Source organism: Haematobia irritans, unplaced genomic scaffold, assembly GCF_050003625.1.
Source record: "Haematobia irritans isolate KBUSLIRL unplaced genomic scaffold, ASM5000362v1 scaffold_6, whole genome shotgun sequence".
Classification (NCBI taxonomy): domain Eukaryota; kingdom Metazoa; phylum Arthropoda; class Insecta; order Diptera; family Muscidae; genus Haematobia; species Haematobia irritans.
Window position 1 is genome coordinate 1,062,069 of NW_027445819.1, and position 21,234 is coordinate 1,083,302.

Genomic DNA, 21,234 nt, shown 5'->3' on the forward strand with positions numbered 1-21,234 from the left:
ATTTTAATAATAAAATTTTAAATTTACTTGGTTTAAATAAAATTACAAACATTTGGTTTGCCGTCGGCAAAACATTGTTACTAACCCAATGAAACAATTATGTATGGACTTACCAAAGGCGACTACTATGCTATTTTTCTGCCGTCGGCACTTGAAAAACATGACATACGCTACAAAAGAAAAATACTACGAATGTAATACATACGAAACATATATGCAATTCTCTATATGTCATTTCTCGTCCCATTCCCCAAAGAAAATGATTCTATGATTCTCTTACTCTCTTTTTGCAGAAATCAAAGAAAATGATTCTATGTTGCACTGTACTCGATCCTAGTGTCATTTGTTCTTTTGCGTGACGTTCTTACTCTCTTTTTGCAGAAATCAGTTATGTATGTATTGATACAAACAGCTTTCTCTGTCATCAACTATTTGCAACTTCCCGCTAGAAGTTACGAACACTTACGATCCTACTAGACTTCGGCTTTGCCAAAGCATACAAAAGATACATATGTAGTAAATAATCAGGGTTGATACAGATGAAAATTAAAACACTTCGGCTCAGAAAACGAATGCTCTCTTAATGAAATTGGTGGGAATTTGTTGTTTTTCGATATTAGGAATAAATGGCATTAGATAGGAACAAAATGAAAATATGAAGTGGCGAAATTTTTCGATGCCATGACAGATGAATATCTTCATATAAATTTTTTTATAGTAAATTTTATTGTTACAGAAAGAAAGTATGTATGAAATTATATTGTTTGAAAATATTTTTTCTCTTTTTAAAAATGTTTTGTCGTCCTGAAAAGGACGGATTGTTGAGATACGATGGTCTGTATTTACATTTTCTTGTAGATAATTTAAGCCTTCTTTTCGGTCTTCTTGGGCAAGAGAACAGCTTGGATGTTTGGCAATACACCACCTTGAGCAATGGTGACACCGGACAACAATTTGTTCAATTCTTCGTCATTACGGATAGCCAATTGCAAGTGACGAGGGATAATTCTTGTCTTTTTGTTGTCACGAGCAGCGTTACCAGCCAATTCAAGAACTTCAGCGGCCAAGTATTCCATCACAGCAGCCAAGTAAACTGGAGCTCCAGCACCAACACGCTCAGCATAGTTGCCTTTGCGCAAAAGACGATGAATACGACCGACGGGGAATTGAAGCCCAGCACGATTGGAACGAGACTTTGCCTTTCCCTTAACTTTGCCACCTTTACCGCGTCCAGACATGTTTCAATTGTTTTTTCTTTTTCACTTCACTTCACAAAACACTAATGATAGCGTTTAACTAGTTGTCAGTTCTTTATATACTTTTCGTTCGAGCTATTTAATACATTTGAGGGTTGTTTTGCTGCACGAAGAGGCTCGTTTTCCGCTACCTGAATATCTTGTCCACGAAATGGTACAAATGTGTGCTCATCGCTGCGCACACACAAAATTCTCTTTTGAACAGTGTAAACAGTGTTTGTGTGAAAAAAAAAATAGTGAAAATGCCTCCAAAAGCCAGTGGTAAAGCAGCAAAGAAGGCCGGCAAAGCCCAAAAGAACATCACAAAGGGTGACAAGACCAAGAGACGCACCAAGCGTAAGGAGAGTTATGCCATCTACATTTACAAAGTGTTGAAGCAAGTACATCCCGATACTGGTATCTCTTCAAAGGCAATGAGCATCATGAACAGTTTCGTTAATGATATCTTCGAACGTATTGCCGCCGAAGCCTCTCGTTTGGCTCACTACAACAAGCGTTCCACCATCACCAGTCGGGAAATCCAAACTGCCGTTCGTCTATTATTGCCCGGTGAATTGGCTAAGCACGCTGTCAGTGAAGGTACCAAAGCCGTTACTAAGTACACCAGCTCCAAGTAAATGGCTTTATATTTCGTCGAAAATTTATTTCCTCCACCATCAAAGGCCCTTTTCAGGGCCACAAAAATCATTAAAAAAGAGATTTTCTTTGTTGATCAACTAAAAACAAAATATCTTTATTTTATTTCAATAAAAAAAAAATACATCTTCCATCGAATAATAAGAAATAATTGATTTTCAACTAAGAAAAATTCAATGTTGTAATCTTCATTTTATTAAAATTCTATTATGGCATTTCATTACTATGTCTAACTTCTATTAAAATTCTAATTTGGCATTTCATTACTGTTTCTTCAATATTTCTTCTTTTTATTTTTCTTCATTATAATAACGTCGCTATAATATTTTTCTCAGAGTAAAAGACTTTATTACATTGATCGTATGCATTACTGTAAATGGCGTAGAGTTAAAGGATGTGTGTGTGTGTGAGTTTTGATGATGACTCTATGCGTAGGTACATGAAACCTTTTTTTCTAGAATTCTAATTGCTGTGGTTTATTACCACATCCCAATTGGCTAATCCAGTTTTGGAAAAATTCCCATAAAACATGTGATTATAAATTTCAATTTTACCGTGAAAAATAGATTAAGTACAATGTATATTTATTTAAATAAAAATTAGGTAACAAAACAAAATTGTTTGCATAAAATTTGTTCTCTTTTTCAAAGATATTTTGTAGCCCTGAAAAGGGCTGTTAGATAAACTGCTTTCGAATATCGAAAATAATCATTCTGCCATGAAATAGAAAATTTACTTCTTGGCGGCGGTTTTTTTAGCAGCTGGTTTCTTGGCAGCGGCGGCCTTTTTGGGTTTGGCTGCTGCTACTGTTTTTGCCTTGGGTGCTTTTGGTTTTGTGGCGGAGGCCTTGGCCTTGGCGGCGGTTTTTGCTGGTTTAGCTTTAACTGTACCGGTCTTTTTGGCAGTTTTAGCCTTAGCCTTTTCGGTCTTCTTCTTTTCTGCTGTCTTCTTAGCGGCAGAAGGTTTCTTTGCAGCAGCCTTCTTTTCTCCACTGGCCTTTTTGGGTGCGGCAGCCTTCTTTTTCTTATCACCAGCTGGGGCCTTCTTCTTTTCGGCGCTCATTGCTTTAGACATTTTGAATGAACCAGATGCACCCTTACCTTTAGTTTGGATCAATTTTCCACTGGCAACAGCGCCCTTCAAATACTTCTTGATGAAGGGAGCCAATTTTTGGGCATCAACTTTGTAGGTGCTGGCCAAATATTTCTTGATGGCAGGCAATGATGAACCACCACGTTCTTTCAATGTTTTGATGGCAGCATCGACCATTTGTTGGGTTGGTGGATGAGATGGGGCAGCAGAGGGCTTCTTTGCCTTGGCAGCAGCTTTTTTAGGTGCCTTTTTCTCAACAGCGGCAACTGGAGATGCGGTGGCTTCAACTACGGCGGCGTCAGACATGTTTTTGTTTTTCACTTTGATTCACTTCAAGCACTAATATACACTAACACGCGTGTACGTTTATTATATATGATTTTTACCGTTCGAACTAGCTATTCTTGGGTACATCGGAATTATGAGAAGTACATAGTAGTCAGCTACGAAATTTTGTGAATTCTTGTGTGGAAGAGAATAAATTTTTTCACAAAAGTTTTGATAGAATAATTAAATTTATGATGACATAGTAAATATATTTAATTGGAATTTATCACATTTCTCTAGTAGAGATATCCACCTAAATGACAAAAAGAATTTCAATTAATAATATTGAAGGGCTAGAGTATTATAATCTTTTGAGTTGTAAGTTTATAAAAGTGTCATCATAAATTTCCAACTAAATTATATAAATTTTACTATTTTTATTGAAAATTGTATAAAATAAAAAAATTATAGGGAATCTTGATATGTTTTCTTTAAAGAAATACGAAAAAATTATACAATTTGCATAGTTTTCATGGTAAAATATTCAATTATATTATGTCGTCTATGACAGTGGAATTCATCATATTGGGATATTTTCCATGAATAAAAGTTTTTCTGCAAATTAATTTCAAAGCTCAAAACTAAAAATGTTTTAGGAAATTTTCATTCAAAAATATAATAGAAATCACACATTTATACTAAAATATAACATTATTAATAAAAAGTGTCAAATTGTAACGAAAAGTTAAAATAATCGTGAAGGTGTGGTATATCATGTACAGCGATGTTAACAATGTTGAATATAGTTGAAACCATAAAATTAAAATATTTGCAAAAGAAATGAAATGTATATATGAAAAATATTAAAACATCGTAGAAAAAATACATGTCGGATTATAATACCATTTTAACAAAATTTTAAATCGAAATACTATGAATAAAAATTTGCCATAGCTGATATACCACCTCTAGCCAAAGAAGTAAAGTAATTGGCTATTTTTGATATAAAATTTCGCAAAAAAAAAACTAAAAGAATTATAACAGCAGAGGGAATAAATTTAAGTCTAACGACTTTAGGAAATATATAAACAATAAACACCCTAGAAAATTCAAAAATAATCTCCGATTTGTTACGAAAAGTTTGCCATATAGGGTTAGAAAATATTTCATAAAATGTTTGCCGCATTGAATGTAGCATTAGATGAAAATAAGAAACAAATCCTCCTACTTATATCTTTTCTTCTTTTGAAAAAATAAATTAATAGAAAATAAATTGTGAATGAGTACGAAAAAATGGAAATTGTGAATGAGTACGAAAAAATGTAAAACCATTGGAAAGCAAAATCTACATCATATAACAACATTCCCTTCATATCCAACCTAATACAAAAAAAAAAAAACACAAATGCAATATAGTTTATTGATATCAAATAATAAAGAATAAATTCTTGTCAACTGTAAAGTATTGAAAAAAAATTTTCTCTTTTTATAAAAATATTGTGGTCCTGAAAAGGACCGATTGTTTTTGTAAAAAAAGTTGGCTTTTAATATGTCAAAAATTTAAGCACGTTCTCCACGAATACGTCTGGCCAATTGGATATCCTTAGGCATGATGGTGACACGCTTAGCATGGATAGCGCACAAGTTGGTATCTTCGAATAGACCAACCAAGTAGGCTTCGCTAGCTTCTTGCAAGGCCATGACAGCAGAACTCTGGAAACGCAAGTCAGTTTTGAAATCTTGGGCAATTTCACGAACCAAACGTTGGAAAGGCAATTTGCGGATCAACAATTCTGTGCTCTTTTGGTAACGACGGATTTCACGCAAAGCAACGGTACCAGGGCGGAAACGATGGGGCTTCTTGACACCGCCGGTGGCTGGGGCACTCTTACGAGCAGCTTTAGTAGCCAATTGCTTACGAGGGGCTTTGCCACCGGTAGATTTACGGGCAGTTTGCTTGGTACGAGCCATTTTTCACTTTAATTCTTCACTTCACAAGATATGAACACAAACACTGTCAAAACGTTATTACTTGTGTGCCGAGCATGAACGCGCATATTTATAGAAAAATTGAGCGCGCAAACTGTTAGTTAAGGGTGTGTGTAGGGAAAGATTGAAATATTGTATCTTACAGCTGCCTGTATAAACACGAAGTATACACGAACGAACCCGAGGGTAGATCGTGTCATTAATATTAGTAAGCATTTCAGGGCATTTTTGTATAAATAGAAGCGAAATGAGGCTGGAACAGTATTAGTTCTTGTGCATCATTCGTGAAGTGAAATTTAAAAGTGAAAAATGACTGGTCGTGGTAAAGGTGGCAAAGGCTTGGGAAAAGGTGGCGCTAAACGTCATCGTAAAGTGTTGCGTGATAACATCCAAGGTATTACCAAGCCTGCAATCAGACGTTTGGCTCGTCGTGGCGGTGTAAAACGTATCTCTGGATTGATATACGAAGAAACCCGTGGTGTCCTCAAGGTGTTTTTGGAAAACGTTATTCGTGATGCTGTCACCTACACCGAACATGCTAAGCGTAAAACCGTCACCGCTATGGATGTCGTCTACGCTTTGAAGAGACAAGGCCGCACTTTGTACGGTTTCGGCGGTTAAACATTTTCTTGACGCTATTTGGAGAATATTTAAATACTTTAATACAAAAACAATCGGTCCTTTTCAGGACCACAAAATATATTTACAAAAGAGATCATCTTGTTACAAATTTATTTAATTATTTTAATAATAAAATTTTAAATTTACTTGGTTTAAATAAAATTACAAACATTTGGTTTGCCGTCGGCAAAACATTGTTACTAACCCAATGAAACAATTATGTATGGACTTACCAAAGGCGACTACTATGCTATTTTTCTGCCGTCGGCACTTGAAAAACATGACATACGCTACAAAAGAAAAATACTACGAATGTAATACATACGAAACATATATGCAATTCTCTATATGTCATTTCTCGTCCCATTCCCCAAAGAAAATGATTCTATGATTCTCTTACTCTCTTTTTGCAGAAATCAAAGAAAATGATTCTATGTTGCACTGTACTCGATCCTAGTGTCATTTGTTCTTTTGCGTGACGTTCTTACTCTCTTTTTGCAGAAATCAGTTATGTATGTATTGATACAAACAGCTTTCTCTGTCATCAACTATTTGCAACTTCCCGCTAGAAGTTACGAACACTTACGATCCTACTAGACTTCGGCTTTGCCAAAGCATACAAAAGATACATATGTAGTAAATAATCAGGGTTGATACAGATGAAAATTAAAACACTTCGGCTCAGAAAACGAATGCTCTCTTAATGAAATTGGTGGGAATTTGTTGTTTTTCGATATTAGGAATAAATGGCATTAGATAGGAACAAAATGAAAATATGAAGTGGCGAAATTTTTCGATGCCATGACAGATGAATATCTTCATATAAATTTTTTTATAGTAAATTTTATTGTTACAGAAAGAAAGTATGTATGAAATTATATTGTTTGAAAATATTTTTTCTCTTTTTAAAAATGTTTTGTCGTCCTGAAAAGGACGGATTGTTGAGATACGATGGTCTGTATTTACATTTTCTTGTAGATAATTTAAGCCTTCTTTTCGGTCTTCTTGGGCAAGAGAACAGCTTGGATGTTTGGCAATACACCACCTTGAGCAATGGTGACACCGGACAACAATTTGTTCAATTCTTCGTCATTACGGATAGCCAATTGCAAGTGACGAGGGATAATTCTTGTCTTTTTGTTGTCACGAGCAGCGTTACCAGCCAATTCAAGAACTTCAGCGGCCAAGTATTCCATCACAGCAGCCAAGTAAACTGGAGCTCCAGCACCAACACGCTCAGCATAGTTGCCTTTGCGCAAAAGACGATGAATACGACCGACGGGGAATTGAAGCCCAGCACGATTGGAACGAGACTTTGCCTTTCCCTTAACTTTGCCACCTTTACCGCGTCCAGACATGTTTCAATTGTTTTTTCTTTTTCACTTCACTTCACAAAACACTAATGATAGCGTTTAACTAGTTGTCAGTTCTTTATATACATTTCGTTCGAGCTATTTAATACATTTGAGGGTTGTTTTGCTGCACGAAGAGGCTCGTTTTCCGCTACCTGAATATCTTGTCCACGAAATGGTACAAATGTGTGCTCATCGCTGCGCACACACAAAATTCTCTTTTGAACAGTGTAAACAGTGTTTGTGTGAAAAAAAAAATAGTGAAAATGCCTCCAAAAGCCAGTGGTAAAGCAGCAAAGAAGGCCGGCAAAGCCCAAAAGAACATCACAAAGGGTGACAAGACCAAGAGACGCACCAAGCGTAAGGAGAGTTATGCCATCTACATTTACAAAGTGTTGAAGCAAGTACATCCCGATACTGGTATCTCTTCAAAGGCAATGAGCATCATGAACAGTTTCGTTAATGATATCTTCGAACGTATTGCCGCCGAAGCCTCTCGTTTGGCTCACTACAACAAGCGTTCCACCATCACCAGTCGGGAAATCCAAACTGCCGTTCGTCTATTATTGCCCGGTGAATTGGCTAAGCACGCTGTCAGTGAAGGTACCAAAGCCGTTACTAAGTACACCAGCTCCAAGTAAATGGCTTTATATTTCGTCGAAAATTTATTTCCTCCACCATCAAAGGCCCTTTTCAGGGCCACAAAAATCATTAAAAAAGAGATTTTCTTTGTTGATCAACTAAAAACAAAATATCTTTATTTTATTTCAATAAAAAAAAAATACATCTTCCATCGAATAATAAGAAATAATTGATTTTCAACTAAGAAAAATTCAATGTTGTAATCTTCATTTTATTAAAATTCTATTATGGCATTTCATTACTATGTCTAACTTCTATTAAAATTCTAATTTGGCATTTCATTACTGTTTCTTCAATATTTCTTCTTTTTATTTTTCTTCATTATAATAACGTCGCTATAATATTTTTCTCAGAGTAAAAGACTTTATTACATTGATCGTATGCATTACTGTAAATGGCGTAGAGTTAAAGGATGTGTGTGTGTGTGAGTTTTGATGATGACTCTATGCGTAGGTACATGAAACCTTTTTTTCTAGAATTCTAATTGCTGTGGTTTATTACCACATCCCAATTGGCTAATCCAGTTTTGGAAAAATTCCCATAAAACATGTGATTATAAATTTCAATTTTACCGTGAAAAATAGATTAAGTACAATGTATATTTATTTAAATAAAAATTAGGTAACAAAACAAAATTGTTTGCATAAAATTTGTTCTCTTTTTCAAAGATATTTTGTAGCCCTGAAAAGGGCTGTTAGATAAACTGCTTTCGAATATCGAAAATAATCATTCTGCCATGAAATAGAAAATTTACTTCTTGGCGGCGGTTTTTTTAGCAGCTGGTTTCTTGGCAGCGGCGGCCTTTTTGGGTTTGGCTGCTGCTACTGTTTTTGCCTTGGGTGCTTTTGGTTTTGTGGCGGAGGCCTTGGCCTTGGCGGCGGTTTTTGCTGGTTTAGCTTTAACTGTACCGGTCTTTTTGGCAGTTTTAGCCTTAGCCTTTTCGGTCTTCTTCTTTTCTGCTGTCTTCTTAGCGGCAGAAGGTTTCTTTGCAGCAGCCTTCTTTTCTCCACTGGCCTTTTTGGGTGCGGCAGCCTTCTTTTTCTTATCACCAGCTGGGGCCTTCTTCTTTTCGGCGCTCATTGCTTTAGACATTTTGAATGAACCAGATGCACCCTTACCTTTAGTTTGGATCAATTTTCCACTGGCAACAGCGCCCTTCAAATACTTCTTGATGAAGGGAGCCAATTTTTGGGCATCAACTTTGTAGGTGCTGGCCAAATATTTCTTGATGGCAGGCAATGATGAACCACCACGTTCTTTCAATGTTTTGATGGCAGCATCGACCATTTGTTGGGTTGGTGGATGAGATGGGGCAGCAGAGGGCTTCTTTGCCTTGGCAGCAGCTTTTTTAGGTGCCTTTTTCTCAACAGCGGCAACTGGAGATGCGGTGGCTTCAACTACGGCGGCGTCAGACATGTTTTTGTTTTTCACTTTGATTCACTTCAAGCACTAATATACACTAACACGCGTGTACGTTTATTATATATGATTTTTACCGTTCGAACTAGCTATTCTTGGGTACATCGGAATTATGAGAAGTACATAGTAGTCAGCTACGAAATTTTGTGAATTCTTGTGTGGAAGAGAATAAATTTTTTCACAAAAGTTTTGATAGAATAATTAAATTTATGATGACATAGTAAATATATTTAATTGGAATTTATCACATTTCTCTAGTAGAGATATCCACCTAAATGACAAAAAGAATTTCAATTAATAATATTGAAGGGCTAGAGTATTATAATCTTTTGAGTTGTAAGTTTATAAAAGTGTCATCATAAATTTCCAACTAAATTATATAAATTTTACTATTTTTATTGAAAATTGTATAAAATAAAAAAATTATAGGGAATCTTGATATGTTTTCTTTAAAGAAATACGAAAAAATTATACAATTTGCATAGTTTTCATGGTAAAATATTCAATTATATTATGTCGTCTATGACAGTGGAATTCATCATATTGGGATATTTTCCATGAATAAAAGTTTTTCTGCAAATTAATTTCAAAGCTCAAAACTAAAAATGTTTTAGGAAATTTTCATTCAAAAATATAATAGAAATCACACATTTATACTAAAATATAACATTATTAATAAAAAGTGTCAAATTGTAACGAAAAGTTAAAATAATCGTGAAGGTGTGGTATATCATGTACAGCGATGTTAACAATGTTGAATATAGTTGAAACCATAAAATTAAAATATTTGCAAAAGAAATGAAATGTATATATGAAAAATATTAAAACATCGTAGAAAAAATACATGTCGGATTATAATACCATTTTAACAAAATTTTAAATCGAAATACTATGAATAAAAATTTGCCATAGCTGATATACCACCTCTAGCCAAAGAAGTAAAGTAATTGGCTATTTTTGATATAAAATTTCGCAAAAAAAAAACTAAAAGAATTATAACAGCAGAGGGAATAAATTTAAGTCTAACGACTTTAGGAAATATATAAACAATAAACACCCTAGAAAATTCAAAAATAATCTCCGATTTGTTACGAAAAGTTTGCCATATAGGGTTAGAAAATATTTCATAAAATGTTTGCCGCATTGAATGTAGCATTAGATGAAAATAAGAAACAAATCCTCCTACTTATATCTTTTCTTCTTTTGAAAAAATAAATTAATAGAAAATAAATTGTGAATGAGTACGAAAAAATGGAAATTGTGAATGAGTACGAAAAAATGTAAAACCATTGGAAAGCAAAATCTACATCATATAACAACATTCCCTTCATATCCAACCTAATACAAAAAAAAAAAAAAACACAAATGCAATATAGTTTATTGATATCAAATAATAAAGAATAAATTCTTGTCAACTGTAAAGTATTGAAAAAAAATTTTCTCTTTTTATAAAAATATTGTGGTCCTGAAAAGGACCGATTGTTTTTGTAAAAAAAGTTGGCTTTTAATATGTCAAAAATTTAAGCACGTTCTCCACGAATACGTCTGGCCAATTGGATATCCTTAGGCATGATGGTGACACGCTTAGCATGGATAGCGCACAAGTTGGTATCTTCGAATAGACCAACCAAGTAGGCTTCGCTAGCTTCTTGCAAGGCCATGACAGCAGAACTCTGGAAACGCAAGTCAGTTTTGAAATCTTGGGCAATTTCACGAACCAAACGTTGGAAAGGCAATTTGCGGATCAACAATTCTGTGCTCTTTTGGTAACGACGGATTTCACGCAAAGCAACGGTACCAGGGCGGAAACGATGGGGCTTCTTGACACCGCCGGTGGCTGGGGCACTCTTACGAGCAGCTTTAGTAGCCAATTGCTTACGAGGGGCTTTGCCACCGGTAGATTTACGGGCAGTTTGCTTGGTACGAGCCATTTTTCACTTTAATTCTTCACTTCACAAGATATGAACACAAACACTGTCAAAACGTTATTACTTGTGTGCCGAGCATGAACGCGCATATTTATAGAAAAATTGAGCGCGCAAACTGTTAGTTAAGGGTGTGTGTAGGGAAAGATTGAAATATTGTATCTTACAGCTGCCTGTATAAACACGAAGTATACACGAACGAACCCGAGGGTAGATCGTGTCATTAATATTAGTAAGCATTTCAGGGCATTTTTGTATAAATAGAAGCGAAATGAGGCTGGAACAGTATTAGTTCTTGTGCATCATTCGTGAAGTGAAATTTAAAAGTGAAAAATGACTGGTCGTGGTAAAGGTGGCAAAGGCTTGGGAAAAGGTGGCGCTAAACGTCATCGTAAAGTGTTGCGTGATAACATCCAAGGTATTACCAAGCCTGCAATCAGACGTTTGGCTCGTCGTGGCGGTGTAAAACGTATCTCTGGATTGATATACGAAGAAACCCGTGGTGTCCTCAAGGTGTTTTTGGAAAACGTTATTCGTGATGCTGTCACCTACACCGAACATGCTAAGCGTAAAACCGTCACCGCTATGGATGTCGTCTACGCTTTGAAGAGACAAGGCCGCACTTTGTACGGTTTCGGCGGTTAAACATTTTCTTGACGCTATTTGGAGAATATTTAAATACTTTAATACAAAAACAATCGGTCCTTTTCAGGACCACAAAATATATTTACAAAAGAGATCATCTTGTTACAAATTTATTTAATTATTTTAATAATAAAATTTTAAATTTACTTGGTTTAAATAAAATTACAAACATTTGGTTTGCCGTCGGCAAAACATTGTTACTAACCCAATGAAACAATTATGTATGGACTTACCAAAGGCGACTACTATGCTATTTTTCTGCCGTCGGCACTTGAAAAACATGACATACGCTACAAAAGAAAAATACTACGAATGTAATACATACGAAACATATATGCAATTCTCTATATGTCATTTCTCGTCCCATTCCCCAAAGAAAATGATTCTATGATTCTCTTACTCTCTTTTTGCAGAAATCAAAGAAAATGATTCTATGTTGCACTGTACTCGATCCTAGTGTCATTTGTTCTTTTGCGTGACGTTCTTACTCTCTTTTTGCAGAAATCAGTTACGTATGTATTGATACAAACAGCTTTCTCTGTCATCAACTATTTGCAACTTCCCGCTAGAAGTTACGAACACTTACGATCCTACTAGACTTCGGCTTTGCCAAAGCATACAAAAGATACATATGTAGTAAATAATCAGGGTTGATACAGATGAAAATTAAAACACTTCGGCTCAGAAAACGAATGCTCTCTTAATGAAATTGGTGGGAATTTGTTGTTTTTCGATATTAGGAATAAATGGCATTAGATAGGAACAAAATGAAAATATGAAGTGGCGAAATTTTTCGATGCCATGACAGATGAATATCTTCATATAAATTTTTTTATAGTAAATTTTATTGTTACAGAAAGAAAGTATGTATGAAATTATATTGTTTGAAAATATTTTTTCTCTTTTTAAAAATGTTTTGTCGTCCTGAAAAGGACGGATTGTTGAGATACGATGGTCTGTATTTACATTTTCTTGTAGATAATTTAAGCCTTCTTTTCGGTCTTCTTGGGCAAGAGAACAGCTTGGATGTTTGGCAATACACCACCTTGAGCAATGGTGACACCGGACAACAATTTGTTCAATTCTTCGTCATTACGGATAGCCAATTGCAAGTGACGAGGGATAATTCTTGTCTTTTTGTTGTCACGAGCAGCGTTACCAGCCAATTCAAGAACTTCAGCGGCCAAGTATTCCATCACAGCAGCCAAGTAAACTGGAGCTCCAGCACCAACACGCTCAGCATAGTTGCCTTTGCGCAAAAGACGATGAATACGACCGACGGGGAATTGAAGCCCAGCACGATTGGAACGAGACTTTGCCTTTCCCTTAACTTTGCCACCTTTACCGCGTCCAGACATGTTTCAATTGTTTTTTCTTTTTCACTTCACTTCACAAAACACTAATGATAGCGTTTAACTAGTTGTCAGTTCTTTATATACTTTTCGTTCGAGCTATTTAATACATTTGAGGGTTGTTTTGCTGCACGAAGAGGCTCGTTTTCCGCTACCTGAATATCTTGTCCACGAAATGGTACAAATGTGTGCTCATCGCTGCGCACACACAAAATTCTCTTTTGAACAGTGTAAACAGTGTTTGTGTGAAAAAAAAAATAGTGAAAATGCCTCCAAAAGCCAGTGGTAAAGCAGCAAAGAAGGCCGGCAAAGCCCAAAAGAACATCACAAAGGGTGACAAGACCAAGAGACGCACCAAGCGTAAGGAGAGTTATGCCATCTACATTTACAAAGTGTTGAAGCAAGTACATCCCGATACTGGTATCTCTTCAAAGGCAATGAGCATCATGAACAGTTTCGTTAATGATATCTTCGAACGTATTGCCGCCGAAGCCTCTCGTTTGGCTCACTACAACAAGCGTTCCACCATCACCAGTCGGGAAATCCAAACTGCCGTTCGTCTATTATTGCCCGGTGAATTGGCTAAGCACGCTGTCAGTGAAGGTACCAAAGCCGTTACTAAGTACACCAGCTCCAAGTAAATGGCTTTATATTTCGTCGAAAATTTATTTCCTCCACCATCAAAGGCCCTTTTCAGGGCCACAAAAATCATTAAAAAAGAGATTTTCTTTGTTGATCAACTAAAAACAAAATATCTTTATTTTATTTCAATAAAAAAAAAATACATCTTCCATCGAATAATAAGAAATAATTGATTTTCAACTAAGAAAAATTCAATGTTGTAATCTTCATTTTATTAAAATTCTATTATGGCATTTCATTACTATGTCTAACTTCTATTAAAATTCTAATTTGGCATTTCATTACTGTTTCTTCAATATTTCTTCTTTTTATTTTTCTTCATTATAATAACGTCGCTATAATATTTTTCTCAGAGTAAAAGACTTTATTACATTGATCGTATGCATTACTGTAAATGGCGTAGAGTTAAAGGATGTGTGTGTGTGTGAGTTTTGATGATGACTCTATGCGTAGGTACATGAAACCTTTTTTTCTAGAATTCTAATTGCTGTGGTTTATTACCACATCCCAATTGGCTAATCCAGTTTTGGAAAAATTCCCATAAAACATGTGATTATAAATTTCAATTTTACCGTGAAAAATAGATTAAGTACAATGTATATTTATTTAAATAAAAATTAGGTAACAAAACAAAATTGTTTGCATAAAATTTGTTCTCTTTTTCAAAGATATTTTGTAGCCCTGAAAAGGGCTGTTAGATAAACTGCTTTCGAATATCGAAAATAATCATTCTGCCATGAAATAGAAAATTTACTTCTTGGCGGCGGTTTTTTTAGCAGCTGGTTTCTTGGCAGCGGCGGCCTTTTTGGGTTTGGCTGCTGCTACTGTTTTTGCCTTGGGTGCTTTTGGTTTTGTGGCGGAGGCCTTGGCCTTGGCGGCGGTTTTTGCTGGTTTAGCTTTAACTGTACCGGTCTTTTTGGCAGTTTTAGCCTTAGCCTTTTCGGTCTTCTTCTTTTCTGCTGTCTTCTTAGCGGCAGAAGGTTTCTTTGCAGCAGCCTTCTTTTCTCCACTGGCCTTTTTGGGTGCGGCAGCCTTCTTTTTCTTATCACCAGCTGGGGCCTTCTTCTTTTCGGCGCTCATTGCTTTAGACATTTTGAATGAACCAGATGCACCCTTACCTTTAGTTTGGATCAATTTTCCACTGGCAACAGCGCCCTTCAAATACTTCTTGATGAAGGGAGCCAAATTTGGGCATCAACTTTGTAGGTGCTGGCCAAATATTTCTTGATGGCAGGCAATGATGAACCACCACGTTCTTTCAATGTTTTGATGGCAGCATCGACCATTTGTTGGGTTGGTGGATGAGATGGGGCAGCAGAGGGCTTCTTTGCCTTGGCAGCAGCTTTTTTAGGTGCCTTTTTCTCAACAGCGGCAACTGGAGATGCGGTGGCTTCAACTACGGCGGCGTCAGACATGTTTTTGTTTTTCACTTTGATTCACTTCAAGCACTAATATACACTAACACGCGTGTACGTTTATTATATATGATTTTTACCGTTCGAACTAGCTATTCTTGGGTACATCGGAATTATGAGAAGTACATAGTAGTCAGCTACGAAATTTTGTGAATTCTTGTGTGGAAGAGAATAAATTTTTTCACAAAAGTTTTGATAGAATAATTAAATTTATGATGACATAGTAAATATATTTAATTGGAATTTATCACATTTCTCTAGTAGAGATATCCACCTAAATGACAAAAAGAATTTCAATTAATAATATTGAAGGGCTAGAGTATTATAATCTTTTGAGTTGTAAGTTTATAAAAGTGTCATCATAAATTTCCAACTAAATTATATAAATTTTACTATTTTTATTGAAAATTGTATAAAATAAAAAAATTATAGGGAATCTTGATATGTTTTCTTTAAAGAAATACGAAAAAATTATACAATTTGCATAGTTTTCATGGTAAAATATTCAATTATATTATGTCGTCTATGACAGTGGAATTCATCATATTGGGATATTTTCCATGAATAAAAGTTTTTCTGCAAATTAATTTCAAAGCTCAAAACTAAAAATGTTTTAGGAAATTTTCATTCAAAAATATAATAGAAATCACACATTTATACTAAAATATAACATTATTAATAAAAAGTGTCAAATTGTAACGAAAAGTTAAAATAATCGTGAAGGTGTGGTATATCATGTACAGCGATGTTAACAATGTTGAATATAGTTGAAACCATAAAATTAAAATATTTGCAAAAGAAATGAAATGTATATATGAAAAATATTAAAACATCGTAGAAAAAATACATGTCGGATTATAATACCATTTTAACAAAATTTTAAATCGAAATACTATGAATAAAAATTTGCCATAGCTGATATACCACCTCTAGCCAAAGAAGTAAAGTAATTGGCTATTTTTGATATAAAATTTCGCAAAAAAAAAACTAAAAGAATTATAACAGCAGAGGGAATAAATTTAAGTCTAACGACTTTAGGAAATATATAAACAATAAACACCCTAGAAAATTCAAAAATAATCTCCGATTTGTTACGAAAAGTTTGCCATATAGGGTTAGAAAATATTTCATAAAATGTTTGCCGCATTGAATGTAGCATTAGATGAAAATAAGAAACAAATCCTCCTACTTATATCTTTTCTTCTTTTGAAAAAATAAATTAATAGAAAATAAATTGTGAATGAGTACGAAAAAATGGAAATTGTGAATGAGTACGAAAAAATGTAAAACCATTGGAAAGCAAAATCTACATCATATAACAACATTCCCTTCATATCCAACCTAATACAAAAAAAAAAAAACACAAATGCAATATAGTTTATTGATATCAAATAATAAAGAATAAATTCTTGTCAACTGTAAAGTATTGAAAAAAAATTTTCTCTTTTTATAAAAATATTGTGGTCCTGAAAAGGACCGATTGTTTTTGTAAAAAAAGTTGGCTTTTAATATGTCAAAAATTTAAGCACGTTCTCCACGAATACGTCTGGCCAATTGGATATCCTTAGGCATGATGGTGACACGCTTAGCATGGATAGCGCACAAGTTGGTATCTTCGAATAGACCAACCAAGTAGGCTTCGCTAGCTTCTTGCAAGGCCATGACAGCAGAACTCTGGAAACGCAAGTCAGTTTTGAAATCTTGGGCAATTTCACGAACCAAACGTTGGAAAGGCAATTTGCGGATCAACAATTCTGTGCTCTTTTGGTAACGACGGATTTCACGCAAAGCAACGGTACCAGGGCGGAAACGATGGGGCTTCTTGACACCGCCGGTGGCTGGGGCACTCTTACGAGCAGCTTTAGTAGCCAATTGCTTACGAGGGGCTTTGCCACCGGTAGATTTACGGGCAGTTTGCTTGGTACGAGCCATTTTTCACTTTAATTCTTCACTTCACAAGATATGAACACAAACACTGTCAAAACGTTATTACTTGTGTGCCGAGCATGAACGCGCATATTTATAGAAAAATTGAGCGCGCAAACTGTTAGTTAAGGGTGTGTGTAGGGAAAGATTGAAATATTGTATCTTACAGCTGCCTGTATAAACACGAAGTATACACGAACGAACCCGAGGGTAGATCGTGTCATTAATATTAGTAAGCATTTCAGGGCATTTTTGTATAAATAGAAGCGAAATGAGGCTGGAACAGTATTAGTTCTTGTGCATCATTCGTGAAGTGAAATTTAAAAGTGAAAAATGACTGGTCGTGGTAAAGGTGGCAAAGGCTTGGGAAAAGGTGGCGCTAAACGTCATCGTAAAGTGTTGCGTGATAACATCCAAGGTATTACCAAGCCTGCAATCAGACGTTTGGCTCGTCGTGGCGGTGTAAAACGTATCTCTGGATTGATATACGAAGAAACCCGTGGTGTCCTCAAGGTGTTTTTGGAAAACGTTATTCGTGATGCTGTCACCTACACCGAACATGCTAAGCGTAAAACCGTCACCGCTATGGATGTCGTCTACGCTTTGAAGAGACAAGGCCGCACTTTGTACGGTTTCGGCGGTTAAACATTTTCTTGACGCTATTTGGAGAATATTTAAATACTTTAATACAAAAACAATCGGTCCTTTTCAGGACCACAAAATATATTTACAAAAGAGATCATCTTGTTACAAATTTATTTAATTATTTTAATAATAAAATTTTAAATTTACTTGGTTTAAATAAAATTACAAACATTTGGTTTGCCGTCGGCAAAACATTGTTACTAACCCAATGAAACAATTATGTATGGACTTACCAAAGGCGACTACTATGCTATTTTTCTGCCGTCGGCACTTGAAAAACATGACATACGCTACAAAAGAAAAATACTACGAATGTAATACATACGAAACATATATGCAATTCTCTATATGTCATTTCTCGTCCCATTCCCCAAAGAAAATGATTCTATGATTCTCTTACTCTCTTTTTGCAGAAATCAAAGAAAATGATTCTATGTTGCACTGTACTCGATCCTAGTGTCATTTGTTCTTTTGCGTGACGTTCTTACTCTCTTTTTGCAGAAATCAGTTATGTATGTATTGATACAAACAGCTTTCTCTGTCATCAACTATTTGCAACTTCCCGCTAGAAGTTACGAACACTTACGATCCTACTAGACTTCGGCTTTGCCAAAGCATACAAAAGATACATATGTAGTAAATAATCAGGGTTGATACAGATGAAAATTAAAACACTTCGGCTCAGAAAACGAATGCTCTCTTAATGAAATTGGTGGGAATTTGTTGTTTTTCGATATTAGGAATAAATGGCATTAGATAGGAACAAAATGAAAATATGAAGTGGCGAAATTTTTCGATGCCATGACAGATGAATATCTTCATATAAATTTTTTTATAGTAAATTTTATTGTTACAGAAAGAAAGTATGTATGAAATTATATTGTTTGAAAATATTTTTTCTCTTTTTAAAAATGTTTTGTCGTCCTGAAAAGGACGGATTGTTGAGATACGATGGTCTGTATTTACATTTTCTTGTAGATAATTTAAGCCTTCTTTTCGGTCTTCTTGGGCAAGAGAACAGCTTGGATGTTTGGCAATACACCACCTTGAGCAATGGTGACACCGGACAACAATTTGTTCAATTCTTCGTCATTACGGATAGCCAATTGCAAGTGACGAGGGATAATTCTTGTCTTTTTGTTGTCACGAGCAGCGTTACCAGCCAATTCAAGAACTTCAGCGGCCAAGTATTCCATCACAGCAGCCAAGTAAACTGGAGCTCCAGCACCAACACGCTCAGCATAGTTGCCTTTGCGCAAAAGACGATGAATACGACCGACGGGGAATTGAAGCCCAGCACGATTGGAACGAGACTTTGCCTTTCCCTTAACTTTGCCACCTTTACCGCGTCCAGACATGTTTCAATTGTTTTTTCTTTTTCACTTCACTTCACAAAACACTAATGATAGCGTTTAACTAGTTGTCAGTTCTTTATATACTTTTCGTTCGAGCTATTTAATACATTTGAGGGTTGTTTTGCTGCACGAAGAGGCTCGTTTTCCGCTACCTGAATATCTTGTCCACGAAATGGTACAAATGTGTGCTCATCGCTGCGCACACACAAAATTCTCTTTTGAACAGTGTAAACAGTGTTTGTGTGAAAAAAAAAATAGTGAAAATGCCTCCAAAAGCCAGTGGTAAAGCAGCAAAGAAGGCCGGCAAAGCCCAAAAGAACATCACAAAGGGTGACAAGACCAAGAGACGCACCAAGCGTAAGGAGAGTTATGCCATCTACATTTACAAAGTGTTGAAGCAAGTACATCCCGATACTGGTATCTCTTCAAAGGCAATGAGCATCATGAACAGTTTCGTTAATGATATCTTCGAACGTATTGCCGCCGAAGCCTCTCGTTTGGCTCACTACAACAAGCGTTCCACCATCACCAGTCGGGAAATCCAAACTGCCGTTCGTCTATTATTGCCCGGTGAATTGGCTAAGCACGCTGTCAGTGAAGGTACCAAAGCCGTTACTAAGTACACCAGCTCCAAGTAAATGGCTTTATATTTCGTCGAAAATTTATTTCCTCCACCATCAAAGGCCCTTTTCAGGGCCACAAAAATCATTAAAAAAGAGATTTTCTTTGTTGATCAACTAAAAACAAAATATCTTTATTTTATTTCAATAAAAAAAAAATACATCTTCCATCGAATAATAAGAAATAATTGATTTTCAACTAAGAAAAATTCAATGTTGTAATCTTCATTTTATTAAAATTCTATTATGGCATTTCATTACTATGTCTAACTTCTATTAAAATTCTAATTTGGCATTTCATTACTGTTTCTTCAATATTTCTTCTTTTTATTTTTCTTCATTATAATAACGTCGCTATAATATTTTTCTCAGAGTAAAAGACTTTATTACATTGATCGTATGCATTACTGTAAATGGCGTAGAGTTAAAGGATGTGTGTGTGTGTGAGTTTTGATGATGACTCTATGCGTAGGTACATGAAACCTTTTTTTCTAGAATTCTAATTGCTGTGGTTTATTACCACATCCCAATTGGCTAATCCAGTTTTGGAAAAATTCCCATAAAACATGTGATTATAAATTTCAATTTTACCGTGAAAAATAGATTAAGTACAATGTATATTTATTTAAATAAAAATTAGGTAACAAAACAAAATTGTTTGCATAAAATTTGTTCTCTTTTTCAAAGATATTTTGTAGCCCTGAAAAGGGCTGTTAGATAAACTGCTTTCGAATATCGAAAATAATCATTCTGCCATGAAATAGAAAATTTACTTCTTGGCGGCGGTTTTTTTAGCAGCTGGTTTCTTGGCAGCGGCGGCCTTTTTGGGTTTGGCTGCTGCTACTGTTTTTGCCTTGGGTGCTTTTGGTTTTGTGGCGGAGGCCTTGGCCTTGGCGGCGGTTTTTGCTGGTTTAGCTTTAACTGTACCGGTCTTTTTGGCAGTTTTAGCCTTAGCCTTTTCGGTCTTCTTCTTTTCTGCTGTCTTCTTAGCGGCAGAAGGTTTCTTTGCAGCAGCCTTCTTTTCTCCACTGGCCTTTTTGGGTGCGGCAGCCTTCTTTTTCTTATCACCAGCTGGGGCCTTCTTCTTTTCGGCGCTCATTGCTTTAGACATTTTGAATGAACCAGATGCACCCTTACCTTTAGTTTGGATCAATTTTCCACTGGCAACAGCGCCCTTCAAATACTTCTTGATGAAGGGAGCCAATTTTTGGGCATCAACTTTGTAGGTGCTGGCCAAATATTTCTTGATGGCAGGCAATGATGAACCACCACGTTCTTTCAATGTTTTGATGGCAGCATCGACCATTTGTTGGGTTGGTGGATGAGATGGGGCAGCAGAGGGCTTCTTTGCCTTGGCAGCAGCTTTTTTAGGTGCCTTTTTCTCAACAGCGGCAACTGGAGATGCGGTGGCTTCAACTACGGCGGCGTCAGACAT

General features: G+C 35.7%; 6 protein-coding genes and 1 pseudogene across 6 annotated transcripts; all 7 read right to left on the bottom strand.

Moving 5' to 3' along the window:
• Positions 1-805: 805 nt before the first annotated feature.
• Positions 806-1,238, bottom strand: LOC142242763 (histone H2A). Its single transcript, XM_075314319.1, has one exon. It carries the CDS (start codon positions 1,236-1,238, stop codon positions 864-866), a length of 375 nt encoding a protein of 124 aa, XP_075170434.1. The 3' UTR covers positions 806-863.
• Positions 1,239-2,556: 1,318 nt separating this feature from the next.
• Positions 2,557-3,290, bottom strand: LOC142242760 (histone H1-like). Its single transcript, XM_075314316.1, has one exon. The coding sequence runs from the start codon at positions 3,288-3,290 to the stop codon at positions 2,625-2,627; it is 666 nt and encodes a 221-aa protein (XP_075170431.1). The 3' UTR covers positions 2,557-2,624.
• A 1,521-nt stretch (positions 3,291-4,811) lies between these two features.
• LOC142242709 (histone H3) lies at positions 4,812-5,222 on the bottom strand. Its single transcript, XM_075314271.1, has one exon. It carries the CDS (start codon positions 5,220-5,222, stop codon positions 4,812-4,814), a length of 411 nt encoding a protein of 136 aa, XP_075170386.1.
• Positions 5,223-6,786: 1,564 nt separating this feature from the next.
• Positions 6,787-7,219, bottom strand: LOC142242767 (histone H2A). Its single transcript, XM_075314322.1, has one exon. The coding sequence runs from the start codon at positions 7,217-7,219 to the stop codon at positions 6,845-6,847; it is 375 nt and encodes a 124-aa protein (XP_075170437.1). The 3' UTR covers positions 6,787-6,844.
• A 1,318-nt stretch (positions 7,220-8,537) lies between these two features.
• Positions 8,538-21,234, bottom strand: LOC142242711 (uncharacterized; annotated as a pseudogene).
• Positions 12,770-13,202, bottom strand: LOC142242765 (histone H2A). Its single transcript, XM_075314321.1, has one exon. It carries the CDS (start codon positions 13,200-13,202, stop codon positions 12,828-12,830), a length of 375 nt encoding a protein of 124 aa, XP_075170436.1. The 3' UTR covers positions 12,770-12,827.
• LOC142242614 (histone H2A) lies at positions 18,750-19,182 on the bottom strand. Its single transcript, XM_075314181.1, has one exon. The coding sequence runs from the start codon at positions 19,180-19,182 to the stop codon at positions 18,808-18,810; it is 375 nt and encodes a 124-aa protein (XP_075170296.1). The 3' UTR covers positions 18,750-18,807.

Coding starts and splice junctions, on each gene's coding strand:
- LOC142242763 (XM_075314319.1), bottom strand. CDS start 1,238: ATGTCTGGACGCGGTAAAGGTGGCAAAGTTAAGGGAAAGGCAAAGTCT.
- LOC142242760 (XM_075314316.1), bottom strand. CDS start 3,290: ATGTCTGACGCCGCCGTAGTTGAAGCCACCGCATCTCCAGTTGCCGCT.
- LOC142242614 (XM_075314181.1), bottom strand. CDS start 19,182: ATGTCTGGACGCGGTAAAGGTGGCAAAGTTAAGGGAAAGGCAAAGTCT.
- LOC142242767 (XM_075314322.1), bottom strand. CDS start 7,219: ATGTCTGGACGCGGTAAAGGTGGCAAAGTTAAGGGAAAGGCAAAGTCT.
- LOC142242709 (XM_075314271.1), bottom strand. CDS start 5,222: ATGGCTCGTACCAAGCAAACTGCCCGTAAATCTACCGGTGGCAAAGCC.
- LOC142242765 (XM_075314321.1), bottom strand. CDS start 13,202: ATGTCTGGACGCGGTAAAGGTGGCAAAGTTAAGGGAAAGGCAAAGTCT.